This window comes from Ylistrum balloti, unplaced genomic scaffold (assembly GCF_031769215.1).
Source record: "Ylistrum balloti isolate Yb309-2 unplaced genomic scaffold, AGI_CSIRO_Ybal_v1 Utg370448, whole genome shotgun sequence".
Taxonomy (NCBI): domain Eukaryota; kingdom Metazoa; phylum Mollusca; class Bivalvia; order Pectinida; family Pectinidae; genus Ylistrum; species Ylistrum balloti.
The window spans coordinates 865,902-889,195 of NW_026782298.1; the positions used below are offsets into that span (position 1 = coordinate 865,902).

Here is a 23,294-nt window from a genome sequence, read left to right on the forward strand (position 1 = left end):
GGGATTCTCACGTGGGAGGTTTTCCTCATTATAATACTTTCTGATTATTTTGCATAATTTTAATGTTCAATATCACTGATTCCCAAATCAGCCCTCAGTCGATTGTTAGTTGATCATATCTACACTTGAAATCGCACGATAATAAACTGAGATAGAAATTAGTCTAGACCACAAGCACCACAAAATATCGCTGTTTACCTTCACAAGTTCACTGATACTACAAACCATTATAGTCCCTGTCAGTCCGTTTACATTTTCATCAAAGTTTAATTTGAAATTACCGGACGTTTACAGTACAATCATTTTCATACTAATATATCTTTTTCTATCACTCTACATGGTAACAAGCGGTTTTGCTGTTTGATTGAACTGTTCTTCACCTTGACCTTTCCTTGACCTGCCTTTGACCTTTGGTTCAATAGCCTTGGCTTCGGAGCCATGTTTCGACCTTGCCGTAGTTTTCATTCATCCATCGGACGTTGCTGGTGGTCTTCTCGATGGCCTGCTTGAAGGCACGCGTGCCTGACCCCATATCTGGGTTCTTCTCAAGGAAGTCATTGAGCTGATAAGAAAGTAAAATATTCCTTAATATAACCGTTCCTTGTTAAATACATGCTATTAATACAGCTCTGAGATAAAACTTACAAATTATTTCAGTTTTAATAGTAAATAGTACAAGTGAATAAAGACGATGTAAATTAACTTCTTGTTAATGTTATAAAGACATTTAATAGAATTAATTTATAATAAAACTTACAATTCTCAATATTAGAAATATGTCGAAGGGGCGCTATTACAAACGCTATTACATGATATCAACAACACTTTCCTTTCTAAATCCGATATTATCCGAAGCCGAGATATTTAAATACTGTAATAATCAGACAATTGTTGACGTGTCTAAGTCATGTTTCATCTCTCATTTATAAATAATATAGGCTGGTGTCTCTAACACATTAAAAAGGCATGTTTTCCACTTTGTTTCTTACCTTGATCAGCAATATTCTCAGGAAATATGTTTACACTTTAAAAGTTTTTAGATATTTAAATAACACTGCTAGTCTGTCCTATATGTAGATATTGGTCTTACTATTGAGGCCAAATGAATCAGTGTCATTCCCCTAGTAGCCAATATATCTAGCAAATACTGATAAACAAAATTCGCCATGATCTCTAGGTCTCGCGTAAATGAGAAAATGTGACGCGGTGACCATGATTAAGGACAATAAGCGTTTAGGGCTTCACCAGCAGAACCTGCTGTTTAAAAAACCAAAAAACCTAGATCGCATGAAAACTTCATACAACGATAAAGTTGACGAACAATGATAGAACGTTGCGCCCTTACGTTACCTCATTTCTTCCTCCGGCCAGGCAAACTTGTAATGATGGGGAACCATGCTTAAGTACGTTATTAACTAAATGAATAAGCAACATGCAGTCATTGTATATAAAACAACATATAACCATGCAAGCAGCTGACAATTACACAAGCAAGCGTGCACCAAGCCATACACGTGCACCGAATCATACATGTGCACCCAGTCATACACGTGTACCTAGTCATACACGTGCACCGAATCATACACGTGCACCCAGTCCTACACATGCACCCAGTCATAAACGTGCACCGAATCATACACGTGCACCCAGTCATACACGTGTACCTAATCATACACGTGTACCTAATCATACACGTGTACCTAATCATACACGTGCACCCAGTCATACACGTGCATCGAATCATACACGTGTACCGAATCATACACGTGCACCCAGACATACACGTGCACCTAATCATACACGTGCACCGAGTCATACACGTGTACCCAGTCATAAACGTGTACCCAGTCATACACGTGCACCGAGTCATACACGTGCACCCAGTCATACACGTGCATCCAGTCATACACATGTACGTTACCTTCCTAGTTCCATATATCATCCCCAATACATTTTGCCGATCAATAAGCAAACATCTAGTTAATAGTACACTAATGACCCATTGAGCGAAGCGTGTTCATTTAGTGTCCCCAACAGGAGAAATACACCTCTCCACAGTGCAATACCTGATCGTGCTCAATTTGTGTATTGAAATTTTTCAGTAATCCTGATAACAGCTGAGCAAACTGGAATACCGCTCCTCCCAATCTGAAACAGGTAAACGTTTTATAGTCCTAGCTCTGGGGTCATATTCGTTTTTTTTTTTTTATTTCAGTGCTGACGTGAAAACTCGTCAATCTAACACAAACTGGAATACCACACCTCCCAATCTGAAATTTAACAAGTAAGCGGTTTAAAGGCAGAGTATTAATTTACTTTTGTTTCTAGCTAACTTTGATTTTCTTCGGTCACCTCAAACGTTTCACGATTAAGACCATTAGCATCACTGACGATTCCTAGAAGGACGAAACAACTGTATGATGCAGTGACACGGACGAGTCCTCGAAGAACGAAACAGCTGTATGATGTAGCATCACTGTGAGTCCTAGAAGGACGAAACAGCTGTATGATGTATCATCACTGATGAGTCCTAGAAGGACGAAACAGCTGTATGATGTAGCATCACTGTGAGTCCTAGAAGGATGAAACAGCTGTATGATGTATCATCACTGATGAGTCCTAGAAGGACGAAACAGCTGTATGATGCAGCATCACTGACGAGTCCTAGAAGGACGAAACAGCTGTTTGATGTAGCATCACTGATGAGTCCTAGAAGGACGAAACAGCTGTATGATGTAGCATCACTGACGAGTCCTAGAAGGACGAAACAACTGTATGATGCAGTGACACGGACGAGTCCTCGAAGAACGAAACAGCTGTATGATGTAGCATCACTGTGAGTCCTAGAAGGACGAAACAGCTGTATGATGTATCATCACTGATGAGTCCTAGAAGGACGAAACAGCTGTATGATTTAGCATCACTGACGAGTCCTAGAAGGACGAAACAGCTGTATGATGTAGCATCAATGACGAGTCCTAGAAGGACGAAACAATTGTGTTATGTAGTTTAATTAGCCTAATCTGTCTCCTATACAAGGATTTTTGTCATGCCTTTCAATCATATTGTATTTTGATACCAATAAACATGTATCATTAAATGGAGAAATAGAATTACAGTTTGATATAATGATTCATATAGCAGTCGTGAGAACCAGTGTTAAGTTTTCGGGAATAACTGTAGAACTATAACAAGATAGGAGTCAACAGAGTACAACAATATAGGAGTCAACAGAGTACAACAATATAGGAGTCAACAGAGTATAACAATATAGGAGTCAACAGAGTCAACAGAGTGCAACAATATAGGAGTCAACAGAGTACAACAATATAGGAGTCAACAGAGTATAACAATATAGGAGTCAACAGAGTACAACAATATAGGAGTCAACAGAGTATAACAATATAGGAGTCAACAGAGTCAACAGAGTGCAACAATATAGGAGTCAACAGAGTATAACAATATAGGAGTCAACAGAGTCAACAGAGTGCAACAATATAGGAGTCAACAGAGTCAACAGAGTGCAACAATATAGGAGTCAACAGAGTACAACAATATAGGAGTCAACAGAGTCAACAGAGTACAACAATATAGGAGTCAACAGAGTACAACAATATAGGAGTCAACAGAGTACAACAATATAGGAGTCAACAGAGTACAACAATATAGGAGTCAACAGAGTACAACAATATAGGAGTATAACAATATAGGAGTCAACAGAGTACAACAATATAGGAGTCAACAGAGTATAACAATATAGGAGTCAACAGAGTACAACAATATAGGAGTCAACAGAGTACAACAATATAGGAGTCAACAGAGTCAACAGAGTACAACAATATAGGAGTCAACAGAGTACAACAATATAGGAGTCAACAGAGTACAACAATATAGGAGTCAACAGAGTCAACAGAGTACAACAATATAGGAGTCAACAGAGTATAACAATATAGGAGTCAACAGAGTATAACAATATAGGAGTCAACAGAGTCAACAGAGTGCAACAATATAGGAGTCAACAGAGTCAACAGAGTACAACAATATAGGAGTCAACAGAGTACAACAATATAGGAGTCAACAGAGTACAACAATATAGGAGTCAACAGAGTACAACAATATAGGAGTCAACAGAGTCAACAGAGTACAACAATATAGGAGTCAACAGAGTATAACAATATAGGAGTCAACAGAGTATAACAATATAGGAGTCAACAGAGTACAACAATATAGAGTACAACAATATAGAGTCAACAGAGTACAACAATTTAGGAGTCAACAGAGTCAACAGAGTACAACAATATAGGAGTCAACAGAGTATAACAATATAGGAGTCAACAGAGTCAACAGAGTACAACAATATAGGAGTCAACAGAGTATAACAATATAGGAGTCAACAGAGTACAACAATATAGGAGTCAACAGAGTACAACAATATAGGAGTCAACAGAGTCAACAGAGTACAACAATATAGGAGTCAACAGAGTACAACAATATAGGAGTCAACAGAGTATAACAATATAGGAGTCAACAGAGTACAACAATATAGGAGTCAACAGAGTACAACAATATAGGAGTCAACAGAGTATAACAATATAGGAGTCAACAGAGTATAACAATATAGGAGTCAACAGAGTATAACAATATAGGAGTATAGGAGTCAACAGAGTACAACAATATAGAGTCAACAATATACAATATAGGAGTCAACAGAGTACAACAATATAGGAGTCAACAGAGTACAACAATATCAACAGAGTATAACAATATAGGAGTCAACAGAGTCAACAGAGTACAACAATATAGGAGTCAACAGAGTATAACAATATAGGAGTCAACAGAGTACAACAATATAGGAGTCAACATAGTATAACAATATAGGAGTCAACAGAGTATAACAAGATAGGAGTCAACAGAGTCAACAGAGTACAACAATATAGGAGTCAACAGAGTATAACAATATAGGAGTCAACAGAGTACAACAATATAGGAGTCAACAGAGTACAACAATATAGGAGTCAACAGAGTACAACAATATAGGAGTCAACAGAGTATAACAATATAGGAGTCAACAGAGTATAACAATATAGGAGTCAACAGAGTACAACAATATAGGAGTCAACAGAGTACAACAATATAGGAGTCAACAGAGTATCTATTACAAACAAGGAGTTGATAGAGTAAGAGGTCAGGATTACACCTGAATTTCTAAGATAAGTAAAACAAAGTAATAACATTTTAAAGCAGATACTACTCCATGCAGGAAAAGACCACCAACTCATCGAGATAAGCTTAACTAGCAGTCTTAGAAACCTAAGTTAACTGTGTTATAAGTTCAGTATTACTATCTGTTAAGTTAGATTTATCGTATAAAAGCCTGATTGTATAACAAACGTCACGCCATAATTAATTAACAGTATATCTGTATGTACCGTATAATTACCTTGTCTGTATGAATAACTTTACTGTATGGCTAACTTTACTGTATGGCTAACTTGTCTGTATGACTAACTTGTCTGTATGACTAACTTGTCTCTAAGAATATCTTTACTGTATGGCTTACTTGTCTGTATGGTTAACTTGTCTGTATGGTTAACTTGTCTGTATGAAAAACTTTACTGTATGACTAACTTGTCTGTATGAATAACTTTACTGTATGGCTAACTTGTCTGTATGACTAACTTGTCTGTATGAATAACTTTACTGTATGGCTAACTTGTCTGTATGACTAACTTGTCTGTATGAATAACTTGTTTGTATAAATAACACTACTGTATGGCTAACTTTACTGTATGACTAACTTGTCTGTATGAATAACTTTACTGTATGACTAACTTGTCTGTATGACTAACTTGTCTGTATGACTAACTTTACTGTATGGCTAACTTGTCTGTATGGCTAACTTGTCTGTATGGGTAACTTGTCTGTATGAATAACTTTACTGTATGGCTAACTTGTCTGTATGAATAACTTGTCTGTATGACTAACTTGTCTGTATGACTGACTTGTCTGTATGACTAACTTGTCTGTATGAATAACTTTACTGTATGGCTAACTTGTCTGTATGACTAACTTGTCTCTAAGAATATCTTTACTGTATGGCTTACTTGTCTGTATGGTTAACTTGTCTGTATGGTTAACTTGTCTGTATGAAAAACTTTACTGTATACTAACTTGTCTGTATGAATAACTTTACTGTATGGCTAACTTGTCTGTATGACTAACTTGTCTGTATGAATAACTTTACTGTATGGCTAACTTGTCTGTATGACTAACTTGTCTGTATGAATAACTTGTTTGTATAAATAACACTACTGTATGGCTAACTTTACTATTACTGTATGACTAACTTGTCTGTATGACTAACTTGTCTGTATGACTAACTTTACTGTATGGCTAACTTGTCTGTATGGCTAACTTGTCTGTATGGTTAACTTGTCTGTATGGGTAACTTGTCTGTATGAATAACTTTACTGTATGGCTAACTTGTCTGTATGACTAACTTGTCTGTATGAATAACTTGTTTGTATGAATAACTCTACTGTATGAATAACTTTACTGTATGGCTAACTTGTCTGTATGAATAACTTGTTTGTATGAATAACTCTACTGTATGAATAACTTTACTGTATGGCTAACTTGTCTGTATGAATAACTTGTCTGTATGAATAACTCTACTGTATGGCTAACTTTACTGTATGGCTAACTTGTCTGTATGAATAACTTTACTGTATGGCTAACTTGTCTGTATGGTTAACTTGTCTGTATGGTTAACTTGTCTGTATGAATAACTTTACTGTATGACTAACTTGTCTGTATGAATAACTTTACTGTATGGCTAACTTGTCTGTATGACTAACTTGTCTGTATGAATAACTTTACTGTATGGCTAACTTGTCTGTATGGTTAACTTGTCTGTATGAATAACTTTACTGTATGGCTAACTTGTCTGTATGACTAATTTGTCTGTATGGCTAACTTGTCTGTATGACTAATTTGTCTGTATGACTAACTTGTCTGTATGACTAACTTTATATGGCTAACTTGTCTGTATGACTAACTTGTCTGTATGAATAACTTTACTGTATGGCTAACTTGTCTGTATGACTAACTTGTCTGTATGACTAACTTGTCTGTATGAATTACCCTACTGTATGAATAACTTTACTGTATGGCTAACTTGTCTGTATGACTGACTTGTCTGGTTGAATAACTTTACTGTATGAATAACTTTAATGTATGACTAACTTTACTGTATGACTAACTTGTCTGTATGACTAACTTGTCTGTATGACTAACTCTACTGTATGAATAACTTTACTGTATGGTTAACTTGTCTGTATGGATATCTTTACTGTATGGCTAACTTGTCTGTGAATAACTTGTCTGTATGACTAACTTGTCTGTATGAATTACTCTACTGTATGAATAACTTTACTGTATGACTAACTTGTCTGTATGACTAACTTTACTGTATGAATTACTTTACTGTATGACTAAGTTGGCGGTATGAGTAATTTACTGTATGACTAAGTTGGCGGTATGAGTAACTTTAATGTATGACTAAGTTGGCGGTATGAGTAACTTTACTGTATGACTAAGTTGGCGGTATGAATAACTTTACTGTATGACTAAGTTGGCGGTATGACTAATTTGTCTGTATGACTAACTTGTCTGTATGAATTACTCTACTGTATGAATAACTTTACTGTATGACTAACTTTACTGTATGACTAACTTGTCTGTATGACTAACTTTACTGTATGAATTACTTTACTGTATGACTAAGTTTACTGTATGACTAAGTTGGCGGTATGAATAACATTACTGTATGATAAATTTACTGTATGACTAATAACTTTACTGTATGGCTAACTTTAGTTGGCGGTATGAATAACTTTCTGTATGACTAATAACTTTACTGTATGACTAACTTGTCTGTATGAATAACTTTACTGTATGACTAACTTTACTGTATGACTAACTTGTCTGTATGACTAACTTTACTGTATGAATTACTTTACTGTATGACTAAGTTGGCGGTATGAGTAACTTTACTGTATGACTAAGTTGGCGGTATGAATAACATTACTGTATGACTAACTTGTCTCTCAGAATATCTTTACTGTATGGCTTACTTGTCTGTGTGGTTAACTTGTCTTTATGGTTAACTTGTCTGTATGAATAACTTTACTGTATGGCTAACTTGTCTGTATGAATAACGTTACTGTATGGCTAACTTGTCTGTATGACTAACTTGTCTGTATGAATAACTTTACTGTATGGCTAACTTGTCTGTATGGTTAACTTGTCTGTATGACTAACTTGTCTCTCAGAATATCTTTACTGTATGGCTTACTTGTCTGTGTGGTTAACTTGTCTTTATGGTTAACTTGTCTGTATGAATAACTTTACTGTATGGCTAACTTGTCTGTATGAATAACGTTACTGTATGGCTAACTTGTCTGTATGACTAACTTGTCTGTATGAATAACTTTACTGTATGGCTAACTTGTCTGTATGAATAACGTTACTGTATGGCTAACTTGTCTGTATGACTAACTTGTCTGTATGAATAACTTTACTGTATGACTAACTTGTCTGTATGACTAACTTGTCTGTATGAATAACTTGTTTGTATGAATAACTCTACTGTATGGCTAACTTTACTGTATGGCTAACTTGTCTGTATGACTGACTTGTCTGTATGAATAACTTTACTGTATGAATAACTTTAATGTATGAATAACTCTACTGTATGAATAACTTGTCTGTTTGAATAACTTGTCTGTATGAATAACTTGTCTGTTTGAATAACTTTACTGTATGGCTAACTTGTCTGTATGACTAACTTGTCTGTATGACTAACTGGTCTGTATGACTAACTCTACTCTATGAATTACTTTACTGTATGAATAACTTTACTGTATGACTAAGTTGGCGGTATGAATAACTTTACTGTATGACTAAGTTGGTGGTATGAGTAGCGAAGCTGTAAGACTAGCTTACCTACAAGAATCTATTTTGTCATTATCAGATTTTCCTAGTCTTGTTTACCTGCTGAATATCAAAATCAGTGTTGAATTTTGAACTTAGTCCGGATATTAAACCACTGAAGGAAAATAATCCCCCGCCAAAGCTGAAATGTTGAGACCATTTAGTTCAATGAATATTGTTTCTTAGCAAGATAGCATGTTAAACATATGTAGAAATAATGAATACATACATCTCAAATATCTGTAAACCATACTGATTACTCTAAACCCGTATACTTTACCTGTAACCGGCATCAGTCAAACACAGCTGGAAACATGCTTCAAAGAATTTGTAAAATCATCCAAACAAGAGACACAAATATCATCAACAGCATAGCTAGATAAACAAGTATTTGTACACTATCAAGATGTTACAGAATACACAACACAATGTTTAAAAAGTAAAACACGTGCATCAAAAATGTTCCAAAGTACACTCCTTCAGAACACAATGTTCAAAAGTACACTCCTTCAGAACACAATGTTCATAAAGACACGAACACACACAACAATGTTAAGATATAAAACTCGTGCATCAAAGACACTACGAAATACATTCTAATGAGAAATTAAGCTAAATTACCAGTATTTCATACATCAGTTGTGAACATTCGAAGAAATACTGAACTATGCTGATTTTCATAGAAAAAATAGAAATCAAACTCACCAGTTTTAAAGCTGGGGTCAACATATATGGGAATTTAACATTAGCATCCCCCTCCCAACTTGGAATTCCAAAATATGATAACCATAAACAGATATGGGTATCAGAAGCTTAAATACGGAAAAGCTAGTCTTGGAATTGATTTCTTATAAAATGGGAGCTCCTTGACTAACACATTGGTGGATGTTAAAGTAGTTGTTATATAATTCCTTCCAGTACATTGCTATAAGGCAATTTCAATAAAATTATGTCATTAATGTGTGCACATTGTACCAACTAACATTTAGATACCACATATCACACTATTTCAGGAAAAATGTTTATTTTATGTTGAAAAATGCAGCCAAAAATCATATAAAAAGCCAATACTTTTGAGAAAAGTACTGTTTTGGACACTTCCATTTTCATACTTCCAAAACCAGTCTATTTTTCTTACTTGCTTTAAAGATAATATCTTTCAAAAGGAGGATTCTTGGCAAAAATGAAAACCGGTAAATTTGTCATTTTACACATTTGCTTTAAAAAAAAGAGAAACACTGATTTTTTTTTTCATTTTCGTTAAATAGTGACAGCTTAATAACCAAAAGTCTGTAGGTCTTGCCATTTGATAAGGTGTTTGTTCATGTCAATTTGTATCAGTTTGGGTAACATTGCTGAACATGACCTTTGTTCAAGGTCATACAAATGAAATTTGTTAAAATAAAGACATTTTTGTGCAAGTTTCACAATTTGAAGATTAAGTTATCTTTTGATGAAGGTCAATAAAGTGACCTTATTAGTTAGATTATGTACAGTAATAGTGACGGGTTTTGCCTTTATCAGTTCCGATCAATAATGTGTGGCACTTTTAGAAGCTAATAAGATATAGAACAGTTGCAGTTTGCAGCACATTACATTGCGTTTTAGTATAGCAGAACTGCTCAAGTGATTGCCTGTTTGAACTTGAGTGTTGCATGGACTGGAGTTTGCTGAACAAGGCCCAAGAAATACAAAATGCACGCGACATGTGCACACATTCCAACGGTTCGCTTGCCCGCTGGACAGACACAGTAGTAATCTTTGACATGGTCATCTTGATCATTTCCGTCAAACGCAATCGAAACAAAGTATTTTGACTGATTTGTGCCTTGAATGGATTTGGCCTCGGAGAAGATTTTCAGCGTGCTGATAGACCCAAACTTCAAAGTCTCCAGCAGGAATCAGATGTTCAGCAATATATCGGGTGCTACTTTCAACTGGTATGATCCGCAGGCATATATACGTAGAAAGTTTTTTAATTAAGTATGAAATATAGACTGAGATTGCAACTATACAAAATGAACTTGACAATCTTTGATATATTCTTTATTTTTTGAAAATTTTGCATATTTTTTTAAAAATCAAATATGCTTACAAATTTCTATGCCAATATAACATATGTGGTATCAAAATAACGGCCATTTTATGTACTTTAGGCTGGTATATAAAAAATTTCATTTAAAATTCTCATGTAGCAAGTATTTGCCATTATGTTAGGGTACCTTTGTCACTCAACCTGGTGTTATACAAGGAGGTCCAGTATGACTATAAGTAGTTATAATGACTAATCATTTATGCAGTTGTAGGTTATTTTCATATATCTACATATCGCGAAAAAACAACAGAAATCTGTGTGGGGGCCAAATGTTGACCCCACCTTTGGTAAAATGTAAAATTTTGTTTTAGTATAAAGAAATATTTTATATTGGTATCAGAAATAGTTCGTCCATCCCTGAAATGTTCAATGTATTAAGTTGTTATGTCAGGGTACAGGTCCTAATGTAAAACAAAACAGGCAAGGTCAGGTATTAACTTGATAACACTACCATAGCTCAGTCAGACGGTTAATACAACAGATATTAGGGACATGTGAGAGGGGCGGTAACTGCTACTATTGGGACACACTCTAGTCACACCATGTAAGCACGTCCTACCTGAAGTAAATCAATGTTTGTGTTGAATTCGTACGTTATTCCACGTAACATCTTCCCTAAAATATTGAACTCCCCACCAAACCTGTAACAGAAATCACCGTATTCTCTGACAGGGACTGACGGTGTGGACAGAACTTACACTACTGGTTGTGAGTATAGTGACTTCCATTGACTGTCATTATTTATCAGCGTTACACTACTGGTTGTCAGTATGACTTCCATTGACTGTCATTATTTATCAGTGTTACACTACTGGTTGTCAGTATGACTTCCATTGACTGTCATTATTGATCAGCGTTACACTACTGGTTGTCAGTATAGTGACTTCCATTGACTGTCATTATTTATCAGCGTTACACTACTGGTTGTCAGTATAGTGACTTCCATTGACTGTCATTATTTATCAGCGTTACACTACTGGTTGTCAGTATAGTGACTTCCATTGTCTGTCATTATTTATCAGCGTTACACTACTGGTTGTCAGTATGACTTCCATTGTCTGTCATTATTTATCAGTGTTACACTACTGGTTGTCAGTATAGTGACTTCCATTGACTGTCATTATTTATCAGCGTTACACTACTGGTTGTCAGTATGACTTCCATTGACTGTCATTATTTATCAGTGTTACACTACTGGTTGTCAGTATAGTGACTTCCATTGACTGTCATTATTTATCAGTGTTACACTACTGGTTGTCGGTATAGTGACTTCCATTGACTTTCATTATTTATCAGTGTTACACTACTGGTTGTCAGTATAGTGACTTCCATTGACTGTCATTATTTATCAGCGTTACACTACTGGTTGTCAGTATGACTTCCATTGACTGTCATTATTTATCAGTGTTACACTACTGGTTGTCAGTATGACTTCCATTGACTGTCATTATTTATCAGCGTTACACTACTGGTTGTCAGCATGACTTCCATTGACTGTCATTATTTATCAGCGTTACACTACTGGTTGTCAGTATGACTTCCATTGACTGTCATTATTTATCAGCGTTACACTACTGGTTGTCAGTATGACTTCCATTGACTGTCATTATTTATCAGTGTTACACTACTGGTTGTCAGCATGACTTCCATTGACTGTCATTATTTATCAGCGTTACACTACTGGTTGTCAGTATGACTTCCATTGACTGTCATTATTTATCAGCGTCACACTACTGGTTGTCAGTATGACTTCCATTGACTGTCATTATTTATCAGTGTTACACTACTGGTTGTCAGTATGACTTCCATTGACTGTCATTATTTATCAGTGTTACACTACTGGTTGTCAGTATGACTTCCATTGACTGTCATTATTTATCAGTGTTACACTACTGGTTGTGAGTATAGTGACTTCCATTGACTGTCATTATTTATCAGTGTTACACTACTGGTTGTCAGTATAGTGACTTCCATTGACTGTCATTATTTATCAGCGTTACACTACTGGTTGTCAGTATGACTTCCATTGACTGTCATTATTTATCAGCGTTACACTACTGGTTGTCAGTATGACTTCCATTGACTGTCATTATTTATCAGTGTTACACTACTGGTTGTCAGCATGACTTCCATTGACTGTCATTATTTATCAGTGTTACACTACTGGTTGTGAGTATAGTGACTTCCATTGACTGTCATTATTTATCAGTGTTACACTACTGGTTGTCAGTATAGTGACTTCCATTGACTGTCATTATTTATCAGTGTTACACTACTGGTTGTCAGTATAGTGACTTCCATTGACTGTCATTATTTATCAGCGTTACACTACTGGTTGTCAGTATGACTTCCATTGACTGTCATTATTTATCAGTGTTACACTACTGGTTGTCAGTATAGTGACTTCCATTGTCTGTCATTATTTATCAGTGTTACACTACTGGTTGTCAGTATAGTGACTTCCATTGACTGTCATTATTTATCAGTGTTACACTACTGGTTGTCAGTATAGTGACTTCCATTGACTGTCATTATTTATCAGCGTTACACTACTGGTTGTCAGTATGACTTCCATTGACTGTCATTATTTATCAGTGTTACACTACTGGTTGTCAGTATGACTTCCATTGACTGTCATTATTTATCAGTGTTACACTACTGGTTGTCAGTATAGTGACTTCCATTGTCTGTCATTATTTATAAGCGTTACACTACTGGTTGTAAGCGTTTTGATGTTAGTTGTCCAGTGTTGTACCTTTTCTAGCATTGAAGCAAGTTGATAACAGAAGCGCTTTGTTACAGTAACAAAAGCTGTGGAACTGATCACAATTTCGAAGTGAAAGCTTTACGAAAAACTAACAAAAATACTGTCTCATACACGACACCATCAACACAGACATCAAACCTCTCCAGCTCACAATAATTATTAGACAGTCCGAACATCATTAAAGAAATTGAAATGTATGCGTTGTATTTCTTTGCATATGTTATCGAATTTGATATATCTTTTGATGATGGCCTGTTAGTCTGCGAGCAGACGTGTTTACTTCGGAAATAATACAAAGTCTGGTGTCCGTGCGAAATCACCAGTAAATGTTTTTCCTTATTTTTACCTAAACGTAAGTATTGTTGTCATTGAACTCCGTCTACCCTCTCAAGCGGTCACAACGCAATGTACACAGTGTATGTATATTTGTTAAATATAATCTGAATCTGCGACTTCATGGGGGATAACTCTCAGCTAGATACATTGTCACCATACCCAAATAAATCATGGATTTTTCTATTTCTAATAGCTGGCTGTTTATGATTCTGTAAATATCTCCATTTTGAGGCTAAGCCACAGAAAAAAAATCAATCACCATTTTAAACAGTTTTGTAATAGATTGTATGTAGAATGTTTGACGATATCCAGTCGCTAACTGGATCTGCCGCGGATTTCCCCGGTCCTGTTGAAGTCGCTTACAGACTGATGCAACTCTTAATGTAAAACTGCGCTTAATGAAATAATTATCACAATAAGCGTTGCAACGGCTATGCTTAATGTAATTAAGTTATTTTTATTACATTAAGCGGGGCAACTGTAACGCTTAATGTAATAATAATTTTTATTATTACATTACGCGCCGCAAAAAATTGTTACATTAGCGGTAATTTAAATGCAACCACAACCCTTAGTGTAATAATTTATTTTGTATTACTCTAAGCGTAACAATTGCAACTCTGAATGTAATAAAGATAAGTTTATTACATTAAGCGTAACGGTCGCAACGCTTAATGTAACAATTATTACATTAGCGCCGTTATTACATTAAGAGTTACGTCACAGACCTCGTTGCGTCAGTTTATAACCGAGTTTTTTTTAAACTGTCCGATATTCATTAAAAGTACACATCATGATGACCTGAAAGTAGTTTAGCTGTTACTTGGTAATAATACAAAAAGTAAAGTGCGCGCGGTATCATTAAATACTCTAATATTCACAACTTTTGACGCTTTTTCAGAAATATTTCTTGGTTTCGCTATTTCATGAGTAGGATAACATTGAAGTGTGACACAGCACCTGTCTGTGTGTTGAGAGCTGGAGAGGTGAGATGATAGTCTGTCATGCTTTAAACGACGACATAATACCTGTTGTAATTCTAACTTTGAGTTGAAGTTTGCAGTTACACCAGATATCAATTTTCCAAACTTTGATAATCCACCTGAATTTCTGTAATAATAGTTTATATATAAACAATTTAAATAATCTGGTTTTTTAAAATATAAATAAGATATGGATTTTGCACCTTTGTGTCAACGGAATCGCAACATAGGAGAAAAGCATCAAACAATACGTCGTTTTATCGTATATGAAATATGATATTCATATTAACTTCAAATGACAGTTAACGTCGTACTCGTAACATCAAGAAACGCCTTTCTAGAGAGAGAGAAGGGGGGAGGGGGGGAGAGAGAGAGAGAGAGAGAGAGAGATGGTGGAGGAGACAGTGAGAAACATAGAGAGGATGGAGGAGGGAGACAATGAGAAACATAGATAGGGTGGAGGAGAGAGACAGTGAGAAACTGAGAGAGGGTGGAGGAGAGAGACGGTGAGAAATATAGAGAGAGAGTTGGGAGAAAGACAGTGAGAAACAGAGAAAGGGTGGGGAGAGAGAGACAGTGAGAAACATAGAGAGGGTGGGGGAGAGAGACAGTGAGAAACATAGAGAGGGCGGGGGAGAGACAGTGAGAAACATAGAGAGAGAGTTGGGAGAGAGACACTGAGAAACATACAGAGGGTGGGGGAGAGAGACGGTGAGAAACAGAGAGAGGGTGGAGGAGACAGACAGTGAGAAACATAGATAGGGTGGGGGAGAGAGACAGTGAGAAACATAGATAGGGTGGAGGAGAGAGAGTGAGAAACATAGAGAGGGTGGAGGAGACAGACAGTCAGTGAGACCTTTAGGTAAGAGATAGCTTACACACATGTCATGTCCAGTCAGATGACTTTACAATATAAACTCCAACCTATAGGTAAGAGATAAATAACAGAAGTGATTATCAATGTGTCATAATCATTCTGCAATACTTACTCATTCATAAGGAAATTCCAATGTTCCCTCACAAAATCCCAGGCCAGGGCCCTACCGATCGGGTTGTTAGCTATATACACTATAACACTGGTCGCATCCTGTTTCCGGATCTTGTCGGGACTTATGGAATATACCAGATACCTGGAATAGATGGACAGGAGGAAGTAAGGAACAAACACGTCACACACTCACCCGGGGAAACCCCACGTGGTCAGGTAAGGGGTCACCTGCCCGACCACGTGGGTTTTCCCCGGGTACTCCGGTTTCCTCCCACAATAAGACCCCTCGCGCGCTTACATCCGGGCCAACAAGAGTGATTAGTATAAGTTGAAATAACTTGTTTCGCAATTGTTGTAAAATAAATAAAGTTTATATTTATATTTATATCACACACTCACCTGTAAATTCCGCAGCATCAGAAATTGCAAAAGGAAAACAAAAACAAACAAAACAACAAATTACCGTAACGCGCACCTGGTTCCAAAGTATTGCTTTGTCTATATTATAAAGTTGTAAGGTATTGAAATCTGCTCAAGGTAACCATATATCACGTGTTAGTGATTAATGACGTCATACCTGCTAAGGACCCAGGTTTCTCTGCTACACGCCAGGGCAGCCATGAGTCGGGATTGTTCGCCAGCCACGTTAGACGCCTTAAACATACGATAGGCGAAATCCCACTCTTCTATACCGCCATGAGCAATCGCTGTACAGTACACGGTCCCTCGTAACGACGCATCAATCCTACACAAAAAGGGAAATCAAGCGAGCCATGGGCATCTTATATAATAGGTATGGTGGCTGATTCGGGACATCGTAATATCGCTTCGATTAATGTGAAGCGAGATTGCGATATTACGATAGAACGATGCGATACTACGATAGCACGATGCGATATCGTGGTATCGCATTGTGATATCGTGATATCGCATCGTGGTATCGTGATATCGCAATCTCGCTTCCCCATTGGTCATTGAATTCATTAGATATTAGTAAGCACCATACTTATACCATCGTACCTTAACGTGGGCGACAACATAACTTTTTATATTGTAACTAAACACATGTGGCTATATACTGAAGAGAAACATGACAATGACACATGTTTGCGGGTGGGAATCGAATGATGACGTTGTTGTTCGTCGATTATTTCAATACTGAATTATAAAGTACAACATATTCACCAATCAAAACATCCAGAAAGGAGCACCTGTAATGAGTTGTCGTAAATATCTGGTTATAATTTTTTTTTCATTTTAACAGTAGATTTAAAATGTAACAATATTTCTTACGGATTAGGTGCGTCCGGATTTTGCAGCCATGATTCGAACAACCGTTTAGCCTCTAGCACACATTCGTCGATACCATAATGACATGCCTGGGACGCCAGCGTCGCCCGCAGATATCTACAAGGTAAGCACTTCATATCATTTGTTTGGAGAAAAGAAATCGTAAAGTAAATTGTCAACCAAGCTATTGGAATCGAACCGATTGTGTTAACATACTACTATTATTATTATTGTCTTTATTTCCTCCAAAGATGAAGAGCATTACATACAAATTACAAAATAAATCAACTTGAAAAGCATACAATTAGGGTGGAACTTAATGTAGATTTTACAAATTATGATTATACATACAATATGTTAGTTTTATGTAATTTATACTCCGTGAAGAATTATCTTGCAAGATATAATGTTATGAAATAATTACATAGTAAGTATATATGTCACAATAATAGGTTTTAAGTGTATATAACACAGAGGGCCTCCTGACAGCTTTATTTGGAGAAATTTTAGGGGGAGATAACTGTCAGTGTTAGATAGTTATCAATGTTATTTTAACTTTACAAAAACAAGACATTAATTGACCGTGTCGACTCGACTTATCTAAATCAGCAGTTTCCTTAAAAGGTAAGCACCACAAAACCATGTATCGTCAGGAATGTTTGATAAAGTATTTTTGGGTACGAGATATAACCATGTGTTGTGAGGAATATTAGAAATAGTATTTTTGGGTACGAGACCTAGCCATCTCGTACCCAAAAATACTATTTCTAATATTCCTCACAACACATGACTAGGTCTCGTACCAAAATACTATTTCTAATATTCCTCACAACACATGACTAGGTCGCCGCTTTCAGGTCACGGTACCACGATACCGCGACCTGAAAGCCGCGACACGGATACTGTGACCTGAGAGGGGCGACACTAATACCGTGACCTGAAAGCGGCGACACGGATACTGTGACCTGAAAACGGCGACACGGATACCGCGACCTGAAAGCGGCGACACGGATACCGCGACCTGAAAGCCGCGACACGAATACCGTGACCTGAAAGCGGCGACACGGATACCGCGACCTGAAAGTCGCGACACGGATACCGCGACCTGAAAGCCGCGACACGAATACCGCGACCTGAAAGCGGCGACACGGATACCGCGACCTGAAAGCGGCGACACGGATACTGTGACCTGAGAGGGGCGACACGAATACCGCGACCTGAAAGCCGCGACCTGACCTGAGAGTGGCGACACGGATACCGCGACCTGAAAGCGGCGACACGGATACTGTGACCTGAGAGGGGCGACACGAATACCGCGACCTGAAAGCCGCGACACGAATACCGCGACCTGAAAGCGGCGACACGGATACCGCGACCTGAAAGCGGCGACACGGATACTGTGACCTGAAAGCGGCGACACGGATACCGCGACCTGAAAGCCGCGACACGAATACCGCGACCTGAAAGCGGCGACACGGATACCGCGACCTGAAAGCGGCGACACGGATACCGCGACCTGAGAGGGGCGACACGAATACCGCGACCTGAAAGCCGCGACACGAAAACCGTTCACAAAGTAACAAAATTCCGGAAGTAATTTGGGTCAACTCGTATAGCTGTAGTCAACCCGTGACACCGCGCCTTTGTGGCCAAAGTTCGGTCTAAATGTTCCGCTGTAGTCATTAAAAGACTCCTATGATTACGTCCGGGATAGGTTTTTATTAATCTTACGTTTTCATGTTCCTGATACCGGACTGTGAGATACGCTGATGTCTACCGTAACCTGAAGAGAAATCTTGATTTACAGTATCATGACGTCACTATTTATATGCGTCGTCATTGAATATTTTCTTTTGGTCCTATTTTGCACCCTTTCATCAAAAGTAAATGGAGTTTTTGTTGATATGTATTTGTTACATATTTGTATGAACTTAGTTCAGATACCGACCCCTGTTAACGCTGTCGCTACGCGCATACAGTAAATGTACATGTACACCAGTTGTGGTGACGTCGCGGGTTTTAGGTACACAATAAAAAGTAGCATGGTCTGAGATGAGGTACCATATCCTTTAACAGTTTTCTGACAGTTGAGACCTTTTGACCTTGAATACTTACGCCTCTAGATGAGATGCACCAGTATTATCCAATGTTATGTTCGTAAAAGGTTCCCTCACCTTATTTTCCATAAATTTCTGAAATAAAAACAAAGTAGATACAGAATGCCTACAGGAAATATCGGACGACAAGTGTGCATGTTTTCTAATCCAACCAACTTATAGTCATACCACATACAGCTACAGAAGTGAGACGTTTTTATTTCCACAAGCCTAACGTGAAAGTTCGCCATACTTACGCTAAAGGAGCCATATAGTTCAGTTCTCTCTAGCATAGACTTGACATAGCCAAGCTCCCCGAGGGCAGAGTCCCATACAATATACTCCGGCTCTTTGTCAAGATATTCTACTGTGCTTAAAGCTGTCTCTATTGGTAGATCGCCCGATCTGTAAAACAAAAAGACCGTTACACTTAGTGGATGTGATGTCTAAATACCACGGAGACGTATAATATACAGACCGTTAGACTTAGTGGATGTGATGTCTAAATACCACGGAGACGTATAATATACAGACCGTTAGACTTAGTGGATGTGATGTCTAAATACCACGGAGACGTATAATATACAGACTGTTAGACTTAGTGGATGTGATGTCTAAATACCACGGAGACGTATAATATACAGACTGTTAGTCTTAGTGGATGTGATGTCTAAATACCACGGAGACGTATAATATACAGACTGTTAGACTTAGTGGATGTGATGTCTAAATACCACGGAGACGTATAATATACAGACTGTTAGTCTTAGTGGATGTGATGTCTAAATACCACGGAGATGTATAATATACAGACTGTTAGTCTTAGTGGATGTGATGTCTAAATACCACGGAGACGTATAATATACAGACTGTTAGACTTAGTGGATGTGATGTCTAAATACCACGGAGACGTATAATATACAGACTGTTAGACTTAGTGGATGTGATGTCTAAATACCACGGAGACGTATAATATACAGACTGTTAGACTTAGTGGATGTGATGTCTAAATACCACGGAGACGTATAATATACAGACTGTTAGACTTAGTGGATGTGATGTCTAAATACCACGGAGACGTATAATATACAGACTGTTAGACTTCGTGGATGTGATGTATAAATACCACGGAGACGTATAATATACAGACCGTTACACTTAGTGGATGTGATGTCTAAATACCACGGAGACGTATAATATACAGACTGTTAGACTTCGTGGATGTGATGTCTAAAATAATTGTAATTGACGAGGATAACAAGGGCTTCACATTTCATAACCGTTTTGTTTGTACCTAAAGGGTTAATGGATACCAGCATGAAAAAGTTCACTATATATGTACCCGGGCTTCTCAAAATCATCTTTGGACTAATCTGTACCCGTTCATTTCTGATCGATATAAACTACACAATTTTCTCAAACATACCTCGGTCTTATAGTAACCTATGTAGAAATATCCTTATTTCAAACAGTTATTCAAGTGAAGACATTGTATGTCATTTGGTACAGAAATTTAAACTGGATACCAACTACAAACACTTAGGAGTCTAACAATATTTGTTAAATACATTAGAGATGAACCAATAGACTTACTTCGCGAGATTCCACGCATCGTTGATTATCTGTGCTCGGTTGACAGGGTCGATCACCTGTGAAGTCAGACCATTAGAATTAAAACAACGTAATCATATCTCGTCCTATATAACAAAATATTAGATTTCTCGGAAACTTGAAGATATAATGAAACAGAAGGTCAAGATTTACCTTGTCAAGGACAGGAGAATTATTACATTAGAAATACAGCAGTTTGCATGTAGTTCCAGACACATGCGCCTTTTTATAGTAATTAGGGTTGGATTTTAAAGACTTACTGGTCTTACTGAGGGTTAATTTATCAAAGCCTCTATTTATAACTAGAATACTTACCAGGTAATCAGTTTTCAGTTGATGTACTCACCACAGGGTTAGTTTTCAGTTGATGTACTCACCACAGGGTTAGTTTTCAGTTGGTACTCACCACAGGGTTAGTTTTCAGCTGCTGTACTCACCACGGGGTAAGTTTTCAGCTGCTGTACTCACCACGGGGTTAGTTTTCAGCTGCTTTACTCACCACGGGGTTAGTTTTCAGTTGATGTACTCACCACAGGGTTAGTTTTCAGCTGCTGTACTTACCACAGGATTAGTTTTCAGCTGCTGTACTCACCACAGGGTTAGTTTTTAGTTGCTGTACTCACGATGGGGTTAGTTTTCAGTTGCTGTACTCACCACAGGGTTAGTTTTCAGCTGCTGTACTTACCACAGGGTTAGTTTTCAGCTGCTGTACTCACCACAGGGTTAGTTTTGAGTTCCTGTACTCACCACGGGGTTAGTTTTCAGCTGCTGTACTCACCCCAGGGTTAGTTTTCAGCTGCTGTACTATCGCTGCCCAGTTCTCCGAGTCGTAGTTTACACGGTAGTATCCATACTGTTTCACGTTAGCGATAAACCATGTGTCACCACTGCTTACAGCGTTAGCAATATAAACTGGAAAATAGTATCTTTTAACATTAGTGTTAGTTAATGTGGCAAAATTTCATAGTGACGTAAACAAATCATCCGGAGACATTCGCCGTTACTATAAAAGTATTGGAAAGGCTGAAAATGCGATTTATCAACGTACGGTATTGGTAAAACAAACCAGAACAGCTCGACCTGTCACAACCTGTAAGTACCCTTCGTATTCTGAAGTTGTGCAATACGTCATTAGAGACAGGGTAGCAAATCCTAAAGGTTTTTTTTCAAAAGCATGATTTAGAATTCAAAGAAGACGAAAAGACGATTGATTGAAATAATTCTTACTTGTGTCCGAGTCTCTACGCATCCATTTAACATCGGCGTCCGTCTGGTCAAACACCGGGCTGGTGGATGTTGTGTAGGTAAATGGGATCTCCCAACGGTAGCTAAAAATAACATATGACGTCAATGGATTTAATGTTATGTCACATCAGTAACATAAATTGAATAATTTTGATTAGATCTGGCAAAAGTATTTAAAATTTGATACAGATTACGGAACTCTTTACTACTATGTCACAAAAGAAGGATGTGGGAGGGGTACTGTTGTGTTGCACTTAATGAAGAATCGCCTTATGCAACAATGGAGGGTGTGAACTAGATAACGGAGTGATATATTTACTGTGTAGTCGGCTTAAACACAAATGGCGGGTGTGGACTAGATAACGGAGTGATACTGTGTAGTCGGCTTAAACACAAATGGAGGGTGTGGACTAGATAACAGAGTGATACTGTGTAGTCGGCTTAAACACAAATGGAGGGTATGGACTAGATAACGGAGTGATACTGTGTAGTCGGCTTAAACACAAATGGAGGGTGTGGACTAGATAACAGAGTGATACTGTGTAGTCGGCTTAAACACAAATGGAGGGTATGGACTAGATAACGGAGTGATACTGTGTAGTCGGCTTAAACACAAATGGCGGGTGTGGACTAGATAACAGAGTGATACTGTGTAATCGGCTTAAACACAAATGGAGGGTGTGGACTAGATATCGGAGTGATACACTTACTGTGTAGTCGGCTTAAACACAAATGGAGGTGTGGACTAGATAACGGAGTGATACACTTACTGTGTAGTCGGCTTAAACACAAATGGGGGTGTGGACTAGATAACGGAGTAATACAGTGTAGTCGGCTTAAACACAAATGGAGGTGTGGACTAGATAACGGAGTGATACTGTGTAGTCGG

General features: G+C 37.6%; 1 protein-coding gene across 1 annotated transcript in view; it reads right to left on the reverse strand.

Moving 5' to 3' along the window:
• Positions 1 to 415: 415 nt before the first annotated feature.
• LOC132554885 (aminopeptidase N-like) overlaps positions 416 to 23,294 on the reverse strand; it is a 49,172-nt gene continuing 26,293 nt past the window's right edge. Inside the window, exons 11-20 of the mRNA XM_060219218.1 lie at positions 22,388 to 22,488; positions 21,939 to 22,072; positions 21,143 to 21,198; positions 19,807 to 19,954; positions 19,569 to 19,645; positions 17,457 to 17,570; positions 16,741 to 16,908; positions 16,165 to 16,305; positions 9,055 to 9,136; positions 416 to 562 (exon numbers count right to left, since the gene is read on the reverse strand). Of these exons, the coding sequence (XP_060075201.1) occupies positions 416 to 562; positions 9,055 to 9,136; positions 16,165 to 16,305; positions 16,741 to 16,908; positions 17,457 to 17,570; positions 19,569 to 19,645; positions 19,807 to 19,954; positions 21,143 to 21,198; positions 21,939 to 22,072; positions 22,388 to 22,488 (1,168 nt within the window). The remainder of the gene's footprint in view (positions 563 to 9,054; positions 9,137 to 16,164; positions 16,306 to 16,740; positions 16,909 to 17,456; positions 17,571 to 19,568; positions 19,646 to 19,806; positions 19,955 to 21,142; positions 21,199 to 21,938; positions 22,073 to 22,387; positions 22,489 to 23,294) is intronic.